Source organism: Periplaneta americana, chromosome 16 (genome assembly GCF_040183065.1).
Source record: "Periplaneta americana isolate PAMFEO1 chromosome 16, P.americana_PAMFEO1_priV1, whole genome shotgun sequence".
NCBI lineage: Eukaryota > Metazoa > Arthropoda > Insecta > Blattodea > Blattidae > Periplaneta > Periplaneta americana.
Genome location: NC_091132.1, coordinates 151,715,522 through 151,737,697, shown reverse-complemented (window position 1 = coordinate 151,737,697; position 22,176 = coordinate 151,715,522). Strand labels below are relative to the sequence as shown.

The following is a 22,176-nucleotide window of genomic DNA, read 5'->3' as shown; positions in this document are numbered from 1 at the left end:
CATATCACATGTGTATTGTAGTACTGGCTGTTGCAATTTTTTTAACTTGTAGTGGTGCATTGCACGTTGTGATTGTATTCGATGAGTGATATAGATGTAGAGGAAGTTGACGTTGAGGTGATCGAGAATGAGAAAAGGCTATATATTTAGGACATTCAAAATGAAGAGTACAAGGACAGAAACAAAAAATATTCAGCATGGTATGAAATTTGTTTTTGTACTGTTTCTCACTTTCTTGGAACATTCTGACGCAGAAAGGAAATGTGTTAATAAATGTCTTGTCAAATATGTATTTCTCGCATAAGCCTATACAATAATACATAAATTATTTTAATTTATGACATTTACCTTTTAGTTCATTAATTTCTCTATGTACTTTTCAATAAAAAGTGAAAAAACTGATAACATTTCAGTTTCTGAAAATAAAACAAACGGTAACCTTGACATATTTCATTCCAGTAAACTTTATTTCTTATTGATAATACCTTCTAATCCCTTCTACTGAAGTACCGGTAATATACGTACAGTAATATATTTTCTCCAAAGTGAATACGAAATTAAATACACTTATTACTTATTCATTTCAACAATTAAATGCATAAAACTATTGGCATTAATTTGCCATAAATTTAATGTTATAGAAAGCATTCTATTGGAGGTATAGCCAGTCTTATGTTAATATATTCTTTCTGAAGGCATTTTTCAGATTATTATACAATAAAATTAATCGAAGCTGGGAAATGTCACTTTGAAGTTAATTAAAATAAACTGATTCCTTCTTGCGCAACTAGTTAAACAACACATGAAAAGTTCCTTGTAATAAAGGACTGTTGACTATTGGATGTACTCAATGTCTTCATCTTTACTTTTCTTATCATTCTTAGCATTTCGAAGTACAGTAGTACTGCACGGTGATAGCATCTATGACGACTGTCCACCTCAAATCCTTCCATCCGTCTTTTATCCGCTCGTGTGGCCTCAGAATGGTGCGGCCGCCGCGCGACTGCCGTTCCGCAGACATTCCGCTCGTGTGAACCGAGGGTTTAGGTGTAACTTACAGCAGTAAAATTTTTGAAATATTCAACATTTTTTCCTCGATTACTGTATCTTGTACAATAATGAAAATTAGTATGTGCAAAACACTCTCCTTCTGCTTTATATGAAAAAAATATAATTTTACGATTTAAAAACATTGTTTACATTTTTTTTTCAAAACTCTGTTCACTGTGCAGTGATGAAGCGTTTCCCATATAACTCAAAAACTATCCAACATTCTGTGATCAAATTGTTTGTGTCATATCTGCAATATGAAGTAAGATCACTTCTCTATCTTTGATAGATTGTGTGATAAAAAATAAATACCGGTACATTTAAAAATGGTCAAATATCAGTATTTTCTTCTAACACAAAATAAAAAAAAAATATTATTTATTAAGGAATGTAGTTGAAAGAGCATGATATTGTAAATATGAGTTTCAGCAATAAAATAAAAGAGAGATAACAAGTTTTATGAGTTATGAGGGAAACCCTTCATCACTGCACAGTAAACTGCCACCATATATAATTTTGAAAAAATAAATAATTTTTTTTAACCGTAAAAATATATATATTTTTTTCATTTCGCAGAAGGACAGTGTTTTACACAAACCAACTTTCAATATTGTGCAGGGTAAGTTACAGTAATGGACGAAAAAAATGTTGAATATTTCAAAACATTTTACTGCTGCAAGCTGTATCTAACCCCTTCGGAGTTAAAATATGTAATTCCTAAGTTACTGATTGTCGTCGGCTTGCCAGTGATGATAATATTATTTTCTTTGCTTACTTTATACTTTATAAAGTGTACTCATACTAAAATAATAAAATTATATTTTGTGAGGGGGGATAGATATTATCCCTGGCAGGATGTTAATATGAATTTATGAGAGGGGGATAACTTTCCAACAGGGGGAAATCCTCCATCCTGGTGACGACTGCCCTTAGCGAAATAAGATATGGAAATATGACAATGAAAAAGGGAGAATTACATAATATTAATTTCGTATATTTTTAATACGACCATAACTTGTCGTTTTGGATCTCTAATTATCGTACGTAACCATATTATTATACAACTTGGTTACTTTACTTATAACTGATATAGGATTGCTGAGATCTCAAAAGAGATTAAAAAACAATAGTAAATGCGGGAACATCAGTCATGTGTCCACCGAGATAGGTCTGTGGTAGCGCGTCTCCCTCCAAACTAGCCGATCCGGATTCGTTTACCAGGAAGATCAAATATTTTTCGTGTAAAATATCTACCTCAGGACTAGGAGAGGTGGTGAACAACTTCAGATCACTAGATTGTGCACCAATATGCCTAGGTTAAATCCCAAATCTCTCCGCAGTGCATATGAAGGGAAGGCATATGTCACTGTTGATAGTGATTCGTCTGTCGGGTGGAGCCTCCTTGGTGCCATTCGACAGGAGTAGGCTACTTTCCGGCACAGAGTTTTCCCTTCTCCCTTCTTCATCTTCATCATAATCATCCTCACTCATTTCCTAAACTATACTTACACCAACAATTACACATACACTCACCCTAGTACCCGGCATAACTCTCCATAGATACTCATAATGCATAGCGTGCCCCGCCGAAAATGTGTCACATCTATCCTCAATTTGCGGAATCTGAATCGCGCAAGTTAAGTGGGTAGGCATCTAGAGTCGTGCACAATCGGTTACCTTCCGTCTCGTGGATTGTTTTAGGTCGGTTTAACGAATATTCCAGTTCTTTCTCACTCTTTGTGGGTGGGCTGCAAAGGCAGGTCACATTGAGCCATGCAGGAGTTCCAAGAACCCTTGCAAGGACGCGATTATCATCGTGTAGGCCTACCATTTAGTTGATCACTCTTTCTCTCTCACTACATTCAATCAATCAATCTATCGATCCATCCATCCATCGACTCATTGATTCCTTCATCCATCGATTCATTGATTCATGCATTAATTGTTTGTTCGATTCATTGCATAGTTTATTAATTTATTGATTCATTGACTGATTCTTAGTTGGTTCATTCATTGATTCATTGTCTTTCAGTTATACATTATATTTGAGTATGAACAACATGCATGGTGAAAGTACAAGCATTAAAGCTTGAGAGTGCCGTACTTTTCTTTTTGTTAATACCAGTCTAACTTCTTAAAAATGATTTATTAATGAAATAACAATACCGTTGTTTAGAGTAAGTAAATGGGATTGTATATTTAGAACTATGTTTTAGAGGTATACATTTTGAGTTTAAAGTGTAAATGATACATCAGAATGTATGTACTTATTTGCCCTATTACTTAGTAAGTAACTGTAATTTATTTTATTGTTACATTTATTTACAAACCAGATATTATATTATGCATTACACTTATTTCATTTGTTGTTATTGGTATCCATTTGTTCATTTATGTATCAGGTTTGAAGATAAGTGTATTAAAGTGCTCAATCAATTGTAGGCCTATATGAAGCAAACACATTCTTTAATAAGACAAAGTAAATTTCCTTCAATTATTACTGCAACTGTGTATTCAGAAAATGTCAGTTTCATGTATAATGAAGTGCGCCTGGTGTTCTGTTTAGTCTGCAAAACATAAGAGATAAACGGTTGAAATTCGAACACTGACTGTTCCCTTCCCCATCTATTCATAGAAGTAATAAAAGTAATAACCAAAGAAGCGACACTTACACGAAAAAGTTATCAAACACTATCCATTAGTGAGGTCAGATACCTTTGAACGTTAGTGTACACTGACGTTCAAAGATATCTAATCTCCAATTTTCTGATTGTGTAAGCGAACTTTATAACCACAGGAAAAGTCAGAATGAAAGATATAACAAATCGACAACTTTTGAAATGGTTCCGGTAGTTCTCAATAGGTGACCCTATTATTGGGAGAGATAAAAAAGTATTTGGAAGAAGGTTGATGTACATTAAGAATAAATTATAGAATTATTAGATGGGGATGAAATTTTGAATTTTTTAATGCGGGTATATTTATGTATTATTGGTGACATCTATTCATAGAAGTAACAACTACAGAAGCGACACTTTCACGAACAAGTTATCGAACACTATCGATTAGCGGGGGTCAGGTAGGTTTGAAAGTCAGTGTACACAAATCAATCATCTTATGACCGCAACAATACTGCCAGCTAGTGGTGATAGCTTCAGGTGTCTTATTAAAAATATTGTTCTGTACTTCAATTTTGTAACTTACTATGATATGTGTATCTTACTATGATATGTGTTCATGTGAAAATAGTTTAGAATGTGGATTTAGTAGAGTAAAAATCTCTCAAGAAAGATTATACTTGTAATAAAATGCTAAGATTATAACTGTTTACACGTTAACAGCACAATGGCAGCAGTTCTTCCAACGTCACCTGCGCACACGGCTCACAACTGAGAGAGCACTTTCTGCAGGCACCAAAACCTGGTGAGGCCTACAACTCCGTTCTTATCCATGGCTTCGAGAGAGGATCAGTTCTGGTGTTCTCCGGCACCGTAGAGAATGGAGAATGGTAAGAGAACACAAGGGAACAATCCCTCCATAATATTTACTATGAACATAATCACTTGAATCAGGGATTGCAGAAACAGCGCATGTCACTATTTGTGGCGAAATGAGTTTATTCGAGTTTCATGGACTGTTGATATAGGGCTATCATTCCATGCAGAAACCATATATATATATATATATATCAGTACAGCCGTCTCACATCTGGAGACTGTGAAATCCTAGAAGAGCGCAGAAACAACTCATGTAAAAGACATGTGCTGTTTCGTTGCGCTTTAGTTTGTCGCCACAGTGAGTGCCACTTTCAGACAGTTGCCCCGGACAAAACAGAAACCATACAATATTGCGATTTTTTAGGGCTGGTGACAACTGATCGATTTCAAAATATTAATCGATACTTCCCATAAAGAGGGAATTCTTTCCTCCTGACTGATAGACATTTTTTATTACTGAAGCAAAGTTTGCGGAGGCAAGATCGACTTTATTGACTAATGCAATGTGTTGAGCTCATTGTGAATTCCAGTAAGCAGAGACATTTTACAGTGAAGTTAGCCTCTAGTCTCTAGTGATATGTTAGACTTTAAACAATGGTGGCCAACATGTTTTAAAAACATGTCTATTGAATCCTTGAGGCGTGTTGTGCCAAGAGAACAAATGAAAGTCTTGCAGTCCACCGTTTTCTCACATATTTGTTATGAAGCGAACGAACCTGGTATTGTTGTTGCGTGTCAATTTATCGACAGTTTAGTCAAGGATACGTTCAAAGTAACAAGCAAACATTCTCATGGGGCAGATAAAAAGTTTTATTTTATTTCTCTTTGTTAATAATGTGAAAACAAGTGCTTATTTAAATTTTGGTCACTCGAGCGCAATTACAATGGCCGTAAAAATAAGTTTCCTTGGAGTCATTTAAAGAAAACACAATTTCATTGGAAAAAATTATTCGAACAGACACAGCAATTGTTGAGATATTTTTCAATATATTCCCTACTACAATTGATATATTTGTCATATTATGGGATCGGCAAAGAGGTGCAGACAGCTGTCACACATTGGTTCCGATTCCAGACGGCAGACATCTACGACACAAGGATACAAAAATTGATTCCACGGAATGACAAATGTCTCAATTCTGGTGGTGAATACGTTGAAAAATAACTCAACAATTGCTGTATTAGTTCCAATATAACTTTCCATTAAATTTTGTTCTCTTTCTGTAAACAGCCCCAGGGAAACTTATTTTTTACAGCCCTCGTAATTCCGCTCGCTCGAGTGGCCAAAATTTGTGTAGTCACTTCTCTTGACGTGACTAAAATGGTGCAAGAAAAAATATTAATTTTTTTATCTGCTCCCATGAGAATATTTGCTTGTAAGTGCGAAGGAAAATACCATATTACCTTCTTCATTGGCATATCCAGATAAAATCGTGCCAATTCAAAGACAGAAGCTTGACGATATACTCAAACTAATGCGTTTCATACCACATGAATATCAAGAATTTTACAATAATATTCTTCAGTGGCCTATTGTTGATAATAATGTGGAAAAATAAATTCATTTATATGCTGAACTTAACTATTAAGCACATATATACATACATATTAAGCATATATTATATCCCTAATTTGAAAAATAAACTTCACTTGAACTGAAATTATTATACTACAACTTTTATTCTTTGCAGAAACAGCACATCTCAAGCTAATATATATTGATTTATTTCAATAACAATTCATTAGACTCCAACATTTTTAGCAGGGTTTTATTCCAAGGATTTAATTTTGGAAATAATATATTTTTTTTTCTACGGGTTTACCTGTTTGTTATTCATTTCGTTTAAAATTTGGTATAAAACGACACATCTATTAGACTTCTGTCTGAAGAAGCCAGTACTATAACCATTGATGTGGTCTACCATCAGTAATACCGTTTTTCGTGTCTAATGAAAAAAATTAGTTTTCATGACGTGCTGTTTCTGCAATCCTCGATTCACTTGTATTCTTGATTAGTGAAATGGTTGTGATAGTAAATATAGTCTAGGCCTAAAGAAATATGCTCCAGAAAAGTTTCCTTTTTCCTGAAACAAGAATTAGTTTTGTTGGTTACACCTTATGCCGGAGAAGTCTTCAATTAGTAATTCTGCTAGAACTGTGGATTGTAATCCTGCCGAGGCATTGGTATTTGCTTGTCGGAAAAGTGGCGTAATGGATGGAACTCTTGATTTGTGCCGACGCCCTTAAAGGAAGAAGTGTGCTTCTCTAGTTTTAATCGAACATGTTTTTCAGGCATGAATTTTAACAAAGAACGAACACTGCTTGCAGCGAAAAATAATTCCTTATGATTATGTTTCAGGGGCGCGATTGATTTGATGTCTAATTCCATCAGTTTTATTCCTCTGCACTTCAACCTACGCTTCAACGAGAAAACTGTAGTGCGGAACTCGATGATCGATGCTAGATGGGGGGTGGAGGAGCGTGAAGGAGATGTTCCATTCCAAGTGGGAAAGGACTTTAACATCACAATCAAGTGCGAACAGGACTATTTCAAGGTAACCTAGATGATGTGATTAAAGATCTTCAGTTCTGACTTCATAATCCTTTAATTGATAACTTCCAAGAACTGGAGAACACGCAAGAATTTCTTCTTACGTTGGACGTTTTATCCTTGATAGTTATAGGGAATAACTTGGCAATTGACTGTCACATGTAAATGCAACACCACATCACCAATGCATTTTCCTTATTCTCCCTACATTCCCATTGATCTCTTTGTATTCCCCTTGTTTACCTTGTAGTTCCATTGTCCTCATTGATTTCCCATTGTCCTCCTTGTATTCTCATTGTTCATCTTGCATTTCCTTTGTTCTTCTTGTATTCCTTTTGTTCTTCTTGTTTGACCCTTCTTGTCTTTATATTCTCCAGGATCTTCTTCCATTACACTTTTCCTCCTTGCATTCAACTTTTTTTTTGTATTCTCCTTTTTCTCCTTCTCGCTTCTTGTAATGATACTATTAACCTTCTACATAGGCTTTCGAGATCCATTTAATATTCGGAGAACTGTCGACGTCAGAATGTATGTTTGTTTCAGATCGATGTGAACGGTAAGCAATTCACTACTTACAAGCACAGAGTGGACAGCAAAAATGTCCGTTCCCTTCACGTGCGAGGGGTATTCCATCTCAAGAAAATCACCTACTTCACAGTGAGTATGATTCCATAATATTTTGAAGTGAACAAGAGACTAGGATAATAACAAATCATATATTTATATGTAAAACACGGTGCGAATACTCTAAATTTTCGCACCACACTGGTCACTGTCAAAATACATTGATATCACACTTATGTTTTCCTGCCTGAAATATTGCTCGACATGTCAACGAAACTAAGAAAATAGAACAATAAAATGGGAAGTATATGTGTGATTACGCCATTTTTTATATTACATTCGCCTAGTTTCCATGAAAACTAACATTATTAAGAAGACAAACCTTAGACTTAGAACAATGTAATGGTGGGGGGGGGATAACTTGGGAATTAAGAGTCACGAGTCCTTGTTTTCCTTCGTTCAAATTGTTCTTCTTGTCTTCCTCTTGTTTTCCTGTATTCTCCCTATTCTCCTAGTCTTCTCATTGTTCTTCTTGTATATATATATATATATATATATATATATATATATATATATATATATATATATATATATATATATATATATATATTTTCGACCCCATTTAAATTGATCACTATTCCCTCCTTTAAAACCTAACGACTTAATTTAGATGATTCAGAATTGATAGTTTTACAACTTCGTTCCTGATTTTCAGTTCACTTGTATCGAACACACATTGTTTCTATTAATACTTGTTAGTAAAACATACTACACCACTGTCCAATATATTCGTTATTATGTCTGTTTCTTGTGTACATTTAGGCTTGCCAACCGTCCCTTATTTTCCGGGATAGTCCTGATTTCGACCACTGCGTTCCGCGTCCCGAAATAATTTGCACATACATCAAAATATCCCGATTAATAATAATTGTTTATTATCCCTTTCTTCCCTTTGTCATCTTGTTCTCCTAGTCTTTTACTTGTTATCCTTGCATTTCCGTTGTCCCCTTGTTATCCCATTATTATTCCACATTTCCCTTTGTTCTCATTTTATTACCTTTGTTCGTCTTGTATTACCCCTTTTTTCTTGACTTCCTCCTTATCTCCTTTTTTTCCTTTGTATTCCTCTTATCATTCTTACATTCTATTTATTATCCTTGAATTTCGTTCGTTATCATTGGCTTTCTCTCGTTCTCCTTGCATTCCCCTTGTTTTCCATGCAAACCTTTTATTTTCTTCTATTACTCTTGTTCTCTTGGTTTCCTTTTGTTGTCTTTGTACTACCCTTCCTTTACTTCTTTTCATTTTCTGCCATACGACTTCCCATTGATCCTCTTTCGCCCCCTTTTTCCTTGTCTTCTACTTAATCTCCCTACATTCCTCTTAGTGTTATTGTCTCCCTTGACCTCATGGTAGCCCTTTGATTTCCTTGTAATCTGCTTATCTGCTTGTTATGCTATCATTCCGCATTTACTCCTTGCATTTTCCTGTGTTCCCATTTTCTCCGTGTATTCCTTCTGTTTTAATTTTTATTTCATTGTTTTCCTTGTATTCTACTTCTTTTCTTTTGTCTTTTGTGGAATATCAATTTAGTCTCTCATTTCTCTTTGCAGTCTCCATTTGTTCTTATATATATCCTCTGTTCTCAATTTAATCCCTTGTTCTCCTTCTATTCCCTTTGTTTTTCTTGTATTCTCCAATTTATTCTTGTATTTCCCTTGTTCTCTCTTTATTTATTTGAAAGTACACAGGCATTACTGTCCATAAAAACATATTCTTAACATTATCTTACAAGAAAATAGTTAATAATGTAAAAGAAATTTATATTTGCAGCAGAGTATTATAACATATACAATGAGTTCTACCTTGTTCTTCTTCTACTCCCCTTCTTTTTCTTGTATTCCATTTGTTCTCTTAGTGTTCCCATTATTCTTCTTCCCCTTCCTTTTTCTCCTTCTATTCAGCATGTTTTCTTTGTCTTCTCAGTGCATTCCCCTTGTCTTACGCTTTTACTCGTATTATCTTTTCTCTCTTAGTTTTTGAATTCTTGGCTCTTATGAATTTTTCGAAGTTTTTATGATATATGTGCGTAAGACTAGTAGAGCCTAGTAGTGGCTAGGCACGGGTTAGGAACGACCCTTCAGCACGTCAGCTTGGCAGTAGCCTATTGTGGACCCCGAATTATGGGATAAATGAGAGATGTACCAGCCACCGGCCGCGTAAGACTCCTCACCCGCTCACCCAAAGGGCCCCTATACCCATCACCTCAAGTTCATATCGCCAAGATGATAAAGCAGCGCAGCACAGGATCCATTCCGACAGTCCTTCTAAGGTGTCGAAGCGCTCTCGGAAGTGCTCTTGAGGAATGAATTCTGTCAGAGACATTGCGAAAGGCCTGGAACCGAGAGACGGTTTCAGAGAGGACGCTCCTCCTGCAAGCGGACGAAGATATACGTCATGACTGGATATACCTAAGGATGAGATGATGAAGCTGAATGATATGATATAAAATCTAAATTACTTTCTACAGGGAAAATAAATAAAAATGGACTGTAGCAATGAAAATTCCAAACCCGGCATTTGCCTAAGTAACTGTGGAAAACCACAGGAAAAACACAGTCACGTTGATCGGTCCGAGGATATGAACCGCGAACCTCCCGAATGCGAGTCTCGTGCGGAATGCATGAGCCACCTATCTCATGACTAATAAGCAAAAATTCTCAAGGGGGCAGATAAAAAAGTTACTTGTTTTCCTTCCACCATGTTAATAAATATCGAAACAAATGCTTGTACAAATTTCGGCCATTCGAGCGCAATTACGAGGGCCGTAAAATAAGTTCCTCTAGGACAGTTTACACAATGAAAACAAAATTTCATTGGAAAAATTTATTGGAACAGATACAATTGTTGCCCTATTTTTGAACATATTTCTCACTGGAATCGAGACATTTGTCACACTATGGGACCGACAGAGAGGTGCAGACGGCTGTCACACGCTGGTTCCGATCCCAGGCGGCAGACTTCTACGACATAGGGATACAAAAATTGATCTCACAGTATGACAAATGTCTCAATTCCGGTGGGGAATATGTTGAAAAATATGAGTACCTCCTGTACCTGTTACGATAAATCTCTAAATGAAATTGTTTTCTTTCCGTAAAGAGCCCCAGGAAATCTTATTTTTAATGGCCGTCATAATTGCACTCGAGTGGCCAAAATTTGTATCAGCACATGTTTTGACATTATTAACATGGTGAAAAAAGAAATAACTTTTTTATCTGTCCTCATGAGAATGTTGAAATTTTAGCTGATAGTTCATAAAATCCTAGATCATATATACTAACAGATAGCTCTTTTATATAGGCTTTAGGGTTTGCAGTCGAGGCCGGCTTGATGTAGTTCAATAATCGTCAACAGATGGCCAACACCATCACGAGACACGAACTCTAAATCGATTATTTCTTGCTTACGAGATAATCTCGGTATGTACTGTCGACAACTGATGACCATGGATAAATATTATTGGCCTATATGACCTTGGCAACTTGGCAAGTTCGGAACATAGACAAGTTCGGAACGAGGCAGCTATTTATAGTTGTCACGTGGGCGAAGCGAAGAGATAAGATAAAGTACGCCTTTGTATTGAATATAATTCTGAATCTCTGCCAGGCAAAGTAATATGTAGACCATGTTGTAATGGTACCGTATCGGGCGGCAATAATATGTTTCGTTATCTCTTCTGTTTTTATATATTTGTCGTGAATATTATTTATATTATCAACTGAGTGTATAACATAATTTATCCGTTAATTGATATTTTATTAATGATAAATCCAAAGAACAATGGAAAATAAGGGACTGAAAAATAAATTAAATAAGAGAATTTGACGTTCATGATTATAATGTTGTCGGAGTTTTATTATACTTTACTTTGAATTATTTTAACTTGCACCACAAAAGCGTATGAAAATTAATGTTAACATTACCTATTTAGTTATGATAGTAGTATATTGGAAAATTTTGTGCATATAGCCTGATTACAATATATAAATAATACTATCCTAACCTAAGCAATAGTAGTCTTGTTTATTTCATACATGTTCGTACAATTATACAAACACAAGAATAATCTAGTTTGCAGCCTGTGATGTCTCGTTTACAGTATTATATAATATACATATTACGATATTTACTAGGTACTTTAACAATATATAGTTAATAATATTATAAAGTATACAGGCCTAATCCATTACCAAGGAATACCCCTTCCCTCACATTTTCAATACTGTTTACCTCAAAAGGCCTTCACACCTTATTAGACACTGGATTAAAATAGTCATGTTGATGTAGGCCTACAACATTACATTTTTTTGTCACTACTCCTGATCCCATTCTAACAGTTTCAGGTTTTGTAATTTGTAACAATACTATCAATACTGATGGGTCATTCCATAGTGACACACATAACATTTTCGAAGTAACTATGATCGTCACAGGATATTTAATTAAATACTTAAGAGTTTATGAAAGAGACATCACTGTCTTTTAACGTAAGCATTCCAAAATATAAACAGAAAATCTTAATGAAAAGGAATAATTAATAATGTAAAAAATATGAAATATTATATGGTGTGACATATGAACATTTTCTTGCCACTTAATTTATTACCAAAATGGAAAATGTTCATATTATTGTGCTAAATGACATAAATAGTTGTTTTCCAAAGAATTAAGACACTTGTGTAGTACATGTAACTGCTGACGTACTTTAATAAAAATAACAGTGCCATTAACAAATAAAATATTACGAATTATATTGTGACACACCAACATTTCTGCCAAGTTGATTACTATTTTTTTCAGATGCATATCGAGATTTATACACAGTACCTACAGTTCTTACTATACAAAGCAACACTTGATTACACTAAAATACACATTCAGATTTAAAATGTCCTTGGTTATTTAGAACCATATGTGGTGATATCTTCTGTGTAATATCATGTGATGAATACACCAATATAGGCTATCTACTTTTCCTCCCTTTTGTAGTACTGTCCTTTCTTGAACATCACGGAAACTTTAAATTCGCCACCACAAGCTTTTGTAACTTCCTCTGCTTATCTGAAGTCTTTTTTAAATTGATTATGTAACGATGTTGTATCAACTACTAGGTTATTTAGCCTCGATGGGATTGGTGATAGTGAAACGATATTTGGCGAGATGAGGTTGAGGATTCGCCATACATTACATGACATTCGCCTTACAATTGGGGAAAACCTCGGAAAAAACCTCAACCAGGTAACTTGTCCCAATCAGGATTTGAACCCGGGCCCACTCATTTCACGGTCAGATGTGCCTACCATTACTCCACAGCAGTGGACCGAACATGGGTTATGTACAGTTACCCTTAAAAGGAATGAGACGACTCTTGGTCGTCGGAAGTTAAAGTTCTACAGCGCGGTTCACTCGATATCGACGTAACAACAATTAGCATGACATATACAACAAGAATTGTTACAAGGACCACAACAAGGACAAGGACCAGAATAAGAATCACGAAGAAGATAGACATTTAAGACCACGATTTCACAACATAGCTCGAGTCACAAAATATCATTGCTTCTCTGTACCGAATGGCAAATGCCTGCTATGGGATCTACATTCTGGACTGCTGCTGTCACTGTCTTGTCTCGGTAGCTCATATAGTAGCGTGTCGGTTCCACTCTATAACCGAAACGTCTTGTGTTCGATCCCAGGTAAAACTTTTTTTTATCGAGGTGTAATTAATTTTTTCAGAGTTCCTCGACTGTCTAATTTTTCGAAAAATATGGAATAATTTATGCCCAATTTCTGGGTCTAAGAAGTGGGCTGAACCTCGTCAAAAAAATCTTACTTGGAAGTTAAAAGTATTCTTCATCAAACAATAATCATAAGAAACAAAAAGAGACCTGTTAAATTATAATCTTGTCCACATGCCATCAGCTTCTATTACAGCTCTAAGTCAATCCGGCATGGATGTCACAAGATTGTGCAATAGGTTCTGATCCTCGGCGAGATCTTCCCAGGTGTCAATAACTTGATTCCACAATTCGTCTCGATTTCGAGGGCGTCGGTGGGCATAGGTGGCTACTCTGTAGTGACATAAACATAGATTATCTCTCGGAACTTTTCCGTAAAAGTAAATTAAATTCACTCCTTGAAACTGACAACCTTAGTTGTAGCGTAATTTTCCTATCAGCATACAAGCTGAAGTAGCACAGCCATTGATAAAAGTTTTGTACATAGAATTAGACTGAATTACTATTCGACAGAATCTATAATCAATGGCTTTTCTGAACATGATAAACAAATCCTAAGTGTTTCCAATGTCACTGAGCAATTTCAAGTATCTAGTGATTATTTACATTTATGTCTACAATATGAATCTTGGAAAAACGTATATGATACTGGTACTACTGGTATTAAGGGTAAATGTATTGTATCTTTCACTTAATTTCAGAATCACTTCAGTGGATGTTCTCCACTGAATGTTGTGAAAAAATTCAAAAGTAAAAAAAATGTAGATAATTCAGGGACTTAAAAATCTAATGTATTAAAAAGAAGAATCTGTATGTAATGAGCTGAAATGTAATGATTCTCATGTTCTTAAATACTACAAGAAGTACAGTGTAATTTATCAAAAATAATGAAAGAGGGAAATAGAATACAATTGAATAGAAAAGTACAAAATTCAGATAATGCAATTAAAGCTATTCGGAATATTATTAAAGTTAAACTTGTAGATATTCTAAGAAAGAAAATATTTTTCCATTAAAACAAGTGATATAAAGTAGAGGATTCCAAATCTATTGCAAATTCTTTTAACGTCTTATAGTATATGTACAGAAATATTATTGACAACTTAAACATTAAAGATTTTGCAAAAGACACTGCAATTGGTTACTTAACAGTTGCAATTTAATAATTAGTATTAATATATGTAATTACTCAATAATTGCAACATTGCTTTTTCATTCAATCATAACATGAATAAAATTGAATGCACATTAAATTAAACACTATTGGAAACACGTAGATAAAATAGTTAAAATCAACTGAAGGGGTGAGAGTGAAATAATCCAAAGCCACACTTTTAACAAAAAGTGTTTTGTGCGAGTGCATTTCTTACACATATGGGAAAGCTACTAATAAAATATTGTAATAAATACTCAGCAAATGACATAGCCTAAGGACTCTAAACCTTTGTAAAAGTTTGTCTGTGTGGCTTAGGAATATTTCTAAATTTCATTTTAATTGTTAGTTTTTAATATATATGCATTTACATTGTATATATGTGTGTGTATGTAAATGCATTCACTAGATTAACGTTTATAATATTATAACTTGTAATTTTGTATTGTCTGTGATCAGTTTTAATTTCAGGACTTTGTAAAACTCTATTTTAACGTTACTTAACTATTTCAACATTATTTAGACAAAAAAAAAATCGTTGACGTAGACTAAGAATCGAACTCGCTCTCTTCTACACAAAAGGCAGAAGTCTTAGCGTCTGAGCTATTGAAACGACACGAAAGCATTCCTTTCTGTGCGGAGTGTCGATCTAGTCATGAAGGTCCATTGTCGATTTTACTACACGATTTACGTATATATTTATATTTTATTTACGTAATATTATCATATTTTTTGCAGTATTTGAAGTGCATTTCGGAACGATGGTAGTAACAAACCAAATAGCCTGCATTTAAGTAACTCAATATTCGTTATCTTGTGTATCAGTGCTCTGGTCTCCGATCATGCGCAGTGTCTTACATCTGAGACTTAGGAATATTCAATCGTCTCATCCTTTTCCAGGGAAACTGTACATTAATTCTTCTGACTTTCGGTTAGCTTTCTTAAGAATACACATAAAGAAATGTAGTGCTTTCCAAGCTATCCTTGTAATATTAGTGACTTATTTCAACCAGTTTGTTACTAAAATATATACAGTACCTAAGTGTTTACTTGTGGCACTGGTGATCCATTTAATTGGTATGCGAGACGAATTTAATTTTGTTTTACAGAAGGATACATATTGATTTACTTTTGCTCACATTGATTTTAATTTTATTTGTTGTAGTCCAGTTTTCAATAACGTCAAGCTAGTTTTGCAAGGTGGTGATATAAGATTTATCACTAATTTTTTCTATATATCATACAGTCATCCACGAATAACCTTGCCTGAGAAGTGGCATTTCTATTCAAACCCTACAATAATTTTCAGTAAATATTTTTCACCGAGAAGCTATTATACATTTAATTTTACTTCTGAGACCAGAGAAATATATGCCAATTTTATTAGAAAGGTGCATGTATAATTATCCAATAGCATGATGTTATCTGCAACAAAAACTAAAGGGCAAGAAAGAAAAGAAGAAAGCATTAATGCTGTGGTTCTTAGAGTTCCATTAGAGTTACACATTCATTGTCCACTGAAAGTTGTATTTCTCTATTGAAGTGTAAAAGAGAAACTCTCATAAATTATGTCAGAAACAAAGAAAGGCCCCACCCAAATATGTGGGATAATTAATTACTAATGTTATTACCGGGACTTGAAAAAAGCAATCATACGCAATGGGTGGGGAAAAAAATACTTTTTAATCGCGCTTCTATAGTTTGACAATGCTGACTATTCAGAGTTTTGCCTGACAGGTGAGCTACCATAAATTCCTTGAAGTCCTAGTTATTACTGAAGCCAAATGTGTGTCTCTTGTCAAGAGTCCATTTTATTTATACTTGTTAAGACATCATTCATAGACTAGTTACCGCTTTCAGTTTTGATACTAAGTACATTGAAATTAATCTATTATTATTCGTCCTATTTATACATTTATGTTGAATGATTCGGTCTACCTTCATAACACATCTCATCAACAATACTCGATAAAGAGTTGAATTAGCTTCCATGCTGCGTTGTATTTATTTTGTCATATTCCTATAGCAGGAATATTAAATTGGAATTCCTTAAAACAGATTTATATTCACTTCTATGCCTTTATATAGAATACCAGTACATATAACTTACTGTATTTCTTAAGATTTGGTTACTTTATAAACAGTATGTTAGTGCACGAACTCTTTTTTTCATATTTAATCATTCTGGCATGTGTCAATAAACATGCCTGAGACCTCTGTCTCTCTGAATTACTCTTTACTAACTGGAAACATATTCCAAATTTATATTTTAAAAAAGTATTAAAATATCCTCACAATTTAGAGCATAACAATTCCCGAAATAATCATCCTACATTAAATTACTAAGATAAAAATGATTGAATCTATCGCTTGTAAAAATACCTTTATGGTCCTAATAAATTAAGAAATAATTTACATCCAACAGATTTATTTTAAAATGGCCTGCAGTTATTATTTTGAATTTTCTTGTACCTTAATAAATTGAGTTAAGGTACAATACAATTTCATCAAGTTTCAAACAAAGTAATTCCATCTTTCCAACAGGGGGACAATTAATACTTAAAGTAATGCTAAACTCGAAAAACTTATTGATGCAACTTAATTTTATATTCTATACCACTGGCACCAAAAAAAAAAGTGTCCTATTGTTCATACTGATTCAAGATGAATAGTTTCTTAGTGTTTGTCCATTCCACTTTTTTTATTGTCCTTCCCATTTCTATTTCTCTCATTTTTAGTAGGTACTTCACATGTAGTATATGTTTTACTTTAATACATATAATGACCATGAAGATATTTGGATATGTCTTACAAAATTCTTGCTGAAGACCACTGTGGTAACATTCTGCCGCATCTGTAGTTTGTACATTTTGAAATTTTCGTGCTTCAGCTCAGAATTCAGGCGGGGGGAGGGGAGGTTGATGTGCCAATGTAGTTTTCTAGAATATAATAATATTCAAAACATTCTCTAATAGGAGCGGCCTCTGATATTGGCTCTGCAAAAAATCTGATACTGGTACTTCTGTTGCTGGTAAATAAGAAACAACGAAATATAAAAATTTTAAACCACTTTCGAATTTCAGGTGCTTTGTGTCTCAGCTGCTGGCTTGACGTACGGTTTGTTTCCTTTAATTTTCCAGAGGAAAAACTATCCTAAGCGAAATTTACACTCTGTAATTTTAACACTGGGAACATTTATTTAAGTAGCATTGTGTGATGCTATTTCATAATATAACAAGAGCTTTAAAATGATTAACTGCTAACTACTACCTGGGTGAAAGTAGCACTGAAGCAGTTCCTGTGATTTCTGAAGTGAAAACTGTTCAATTTATAAGGAATTTTTTTGTGGAGATGCAGTTGATTGTATATGCAAGGTGTAAAAGTGCCTAAACTAACTGACCCCAGTGCTTTCATGGAGGCCACACGAGGCCATATATCGTATGGAACCTACAATTTTTTTTAATTAATCGTATGGAACCTACAATTTTTTTTAAATTAATCGTATGGGGAAATGAAAATTTTGTCTGTAAGGAGCCATACGGCATATGGGTGCCTAAGTTTTGTACATGGAGATCTATACAGATCTTAGATCATCTCTTGCTGTTCCTACTGTACCTACCGGTATTTTGTTTGATGTTCATAAACAAAAAATTATCCACCTCTTCAGCACTGGAATCCAGAATTATATAAAATAATGGTTGAAAAACGAGAAGTGCTGCAAATATACACTCCAGGATCCATCGAGACAAGTGTGCATCAATGGTGGTGCTACATGGTGTATTCTTTAAATCAAACTTGTACAATTAAATTGTAAAGCAAAACAATTTTACTTCTTCTTTAATATTAAAAAAAAAATAATTAAATGACAATTGGAGAGACAGAGAGAGGAGAGTAAAATATATTTCAAGGGAGAAAACAAGGGGTGGGGTGCATGGCCAAGAAAAAAATTACCATGACAGCACTGACCAAACCTAACCTGTTACAGACTCATGTATGCAAGGTGAAGAAGCTGAGTATGAAGGAAACTACCTCAGCGCTAATCAAGATTTTCAGGTATAACTCCCTGCAAAGTTGATTTGAATAATTTATAGGGAAAAATTGTTCCGGGGCCGGGCATCGAACTCGGGACCTTTGGTTTAACGTACCAACGCTCTACCAACTGAGCTACTCGGGAACTCTATCCGGCACCGATATATTTCAAGGGAGAAAACAAGGGGTGGGGTGCATGGCATAGTGCAGCGCTAGTTTAACTCTTATAGATGAACTATAAATATATATATATATATATATATATATATATATATATATATATATATATATATATATATAAAGAACTTCAAGTGCCAATATTGTCTCAAAGGTTTCTGTGTAACAAACTTCACTTAGAAATGTCCATCTGCGATTATGTCAACTGCAGAAGAAGGAAGAAATATTTTCGTAATATGAAGTTACTCAAATTTTCAATTAAGGACTAGGAAAGGCTACAAAAATTATTTTTGATTTCACCCTTATAAATTGAACGATTTTCACTTCAGAAATCACCGTAACTACCTCAGCACTAGTTTATGTAATTTAAGGACCAGTATAAATGAAATTTGATTAAAGTGAGAAAGAAATTCGTAAGGGAGGCGATCAGGAGGGATTGAGGTTGTCTACTAATTCGTTACATACAACTATTATAGACTATTTCATTTGACTAACGATGATTTGTAGAGAGCAAAATACCTACAGTAGGGTAAAGAATCTAAATCAGTACGTTTATGAGAACGGATATAAAAGTGCCAGGAAAATAACAGAATTACCGTATATTGCAATTAACTTTGCATTGGCAGAGAAACCGCATAGGGTATCGTAAATCTGCTGAAAATTAGAAAATTGTGTAAAAAAATGCATTCAGAGCGAATTTTCCAGCCTGATATCATCTCGCCCACGTTATGGACATAATTCAATACCGTAAGACTGATATGAAACGAATACTAGAACAATTTGTTAACCAAAGACGATGTTCAGTAGTTATTTAACAACATACAGAGCAAATAAGAAAACAAACGCATATTCTAGCAATAGTTCAGATGAAAAGAAAATGATTTGTACGACAGCTTATTCGTAAAAAGAACACTGCCAGCTGTGTAGCCTACATGAAGCAATATATCAGGCCTACGTTATGAACACGTTGAATTTAATGTGGACGAGAAACGTACAGTTATTATTTATCTGCTTCCATATCGCATCATATAATACACCTGTAAAATGAAAACATGTAGGCCTAGCAAAGAGGAAACATGTTTGGGGGGGAGGGAGTTGTAATTCTTCCCCTATCGGATAAATTTCAGAAGACGAATACCTGCTTTTCCTTCATATTAAAAAATTGTAATCTTGTGCACACAAAATAAATTAGTGCCTTTTCGTGAGCATCATGATGTGCATTCAACAAACGCAGACAAATCTGCTCTTTTTAGTGTTTTGTGTTAATTGTTGCTAGTGAGGTATTGTATACTGAAAATTAAAAACAATTAGATATCGTACATCAAATGATGACAGATTATATATTGAACGCAAACAACATTATATCAGCCATGTACCAAAATGTCATCTATGTGTGTTGATGAATTTGGGTAAAACAAGCTTCTGTATGCTACAATTTAGCGACACATCAAAGTAACATAACCTCACATTACAATGAGAAAGATATTTGGAGGTGGCATGACGTAAAAAAGTCATCCCACAGTCGTATTACTCTATGTACTTTTCAGGTACTCTGCCATCTAGTGTTGGTTATTGCAAGCTCATTTCTCGACACTAGCGACGCATAGCGTCCGTTATTTTCCAGTTGCGTCTAAATTTAATATAAGCTTGGTCAATCTGTTTTATATATGATCTAGGATAAAACTAAGGTATAATACAGTACATAAATATATAATTCAGTGGATTTTCAAAAGGAAAATGGCAAAATAAAACTGAAGAAATGAGACGCGTCTTAATGAAGGCTTTGCAGGATACGAGATTATACGAATGTCTTGTCAACATAATTCAAAAGAGGGATTCTGCTGGAACTCAAGAAAACACTCGAAAACACCTCCGCGTTGATCTAAAGCTTGAAGACATCTCTAGAAGAATGTGACAAGAAAGTTGAAGAACTGGAGCTGAAAATCAAAGACTTACAACTCTACAAACGGCTACGAACTGAAAGAACAGGCGTCTGAAGACGTAGAGGAAGTTTCAGTAATTCCCAGTCCCATCTCTGTAGTAATTCGGCCACTGCTCCTGTGATAAGACAACGAGCATTATCATGCAAGATGAAAGATGGATTGTCTCTCAGGAAATGTGGACGTTTGCGCCGCATAGCTGGACGTAGGTTGGTTCGAGAAAATGTTTGTAGTACACTGCATTGACATTTAGGTCTTAAGGTACGGCATGAGTAATGATACCACCTTCACCGTCGTATGCTACAATAAGCATGACTTTCACCCTAGAGTGTTCATATCGCACTTTTTTTTTGGATGTGATGATACTTTGTGGTGCCATTCATTAGACTGACGCTTTAATTCAGGCTCGTATGTCCCTGCCCACGTCTCGTCAATGGCAACAATACGTTGCAGGAATACGTCCCCTTCGTTGTGGTATCTCTGTAGGTGGAGTTGAGGTATTGCGTATCGGTGACATTTCTGTGCTTCTGTCAGGTTATGAGGAACCCAGCGTGTTGCAGTTTTTCTCATATGGAGGCTTATCTTCAGGATGTGCCAAACAGTTTAATACTGAGTCCAACCTCGATGGATAATTCTCGTACAGTCCAGCGATGGTCAATAGCAAGGAGACCTCGTACCAACTCCATTTCTTCGTTACAAATGAACGAGCGACCTGTGCGAGCCACATGTGCCGTCTCATTCCGACCCATATGAAACGCAGAGACCCATCTTGCAACCGTACGATACGGTAGTGCATCGTTGCCACAAGCTTGCATTTTAATCACGAGCTACCTCGATTTTTATCCATGATCGCTGGTTCAAATTTACTAAACATGCTTTAGAGCAGTTAAAAATATAGTGCTCTACATTTAACCACGCACAATAACATCTGTTGTAATAGCAGTTGGGTTTATCGTTCAATACATCGACAATATCTCCAACTACGATCACCAGTTGTCTCATATCGCATGCGAATACATATGACCCATTCCTGGCAGTGTTACCATTACTTTATTTAGAACCCACGTATATAACTAGTGGCTTGTGCAGCAAATGCTGTGGGATGTCTATGTTCGGGTTTTCCGTTCCTCTTCTAATCATAAAGTTTGCTTATCTCCTGTAATTAGATAGTGATTGATGTTAATCCTGCTAACATACAAAATGCCTCAATGGATGTTGTCAGAAATGCTTTAGTAATCTTTATGTTAATAAATCGTTGTACTATTATCAGTCTTAACCTATTATATTTGATGTTGATACCTTCAATCCATGTTGGCACTCCTTACGATAATAATGGTAAAATAGCTTCTTTGTAAATTAATTATTGAGAAAGCTTTGTGGTTAAAACCTAATAAAGTTTGGTTGATTTGAACAA

General features: G+C 34.8%; 2 protein-coding genes across 4 annotated transcripts in view; one reads left to right on the top strand and one right to left on the bottom strand.

Annotated features, from left to right (window-relative positions):
• LOC138691346 (zinc finger protein 665-like) overlaps nucleotides 1-22,176 on the bottom strand; it is a 474,208-nt gene that overhangs the window by 171,956 nt on the left and 280,076 nt on the right. The window contains exon 5 of one of the 2 annotated variants that reach the window (XM_069813236.1): nucleotides 3,548-3,617. The exons of the other annotated variant lie outside the window; for it this stretch is intronic. Within the exon in view, the coding sequence (XP_069669337.1) occupies nucleotides 3,581-3,617 (37 nt within the window). The 3' untranslated portion in view covers nucleotides 3,548-3,580. Of the gene's footprint in view, nucleotides 1-3,547; nucleotides 3,618-22,176 lie in introns of those variants that run through there. 2 annotated transcript variants of the gene reach the window in all.
• Nucleotides 1-22,176, top strand: part of LOC138691347 (32 kDa beta-galactoside-binding lectin-like) — an 84,542-nt gene that overhangs the window by 59,582 nt on the left and 2,784 nt on the right. For both annotated transcript variants that reach the window (XM_069813241.1, XM_069813240.1), the window contains 3 exons: nucleotides 4,392-4,558; nucleotides 6,907-7,102; nucleotides 7,642-7,755. In XM_069813241.1, the coding sequence (XP_069669342.1) occupies nucleotides 4,392-4,558; nucleotides 6,907-7,102; nucleotides 7,642-7,755 (477 nt within the window). The remainder of the gene's footprint in view (nucleotides 1-4,391; nucleotides 4,559-6,906; nucleotides 7,103-7,641; nucleotides 7,756-22,176) is intronic.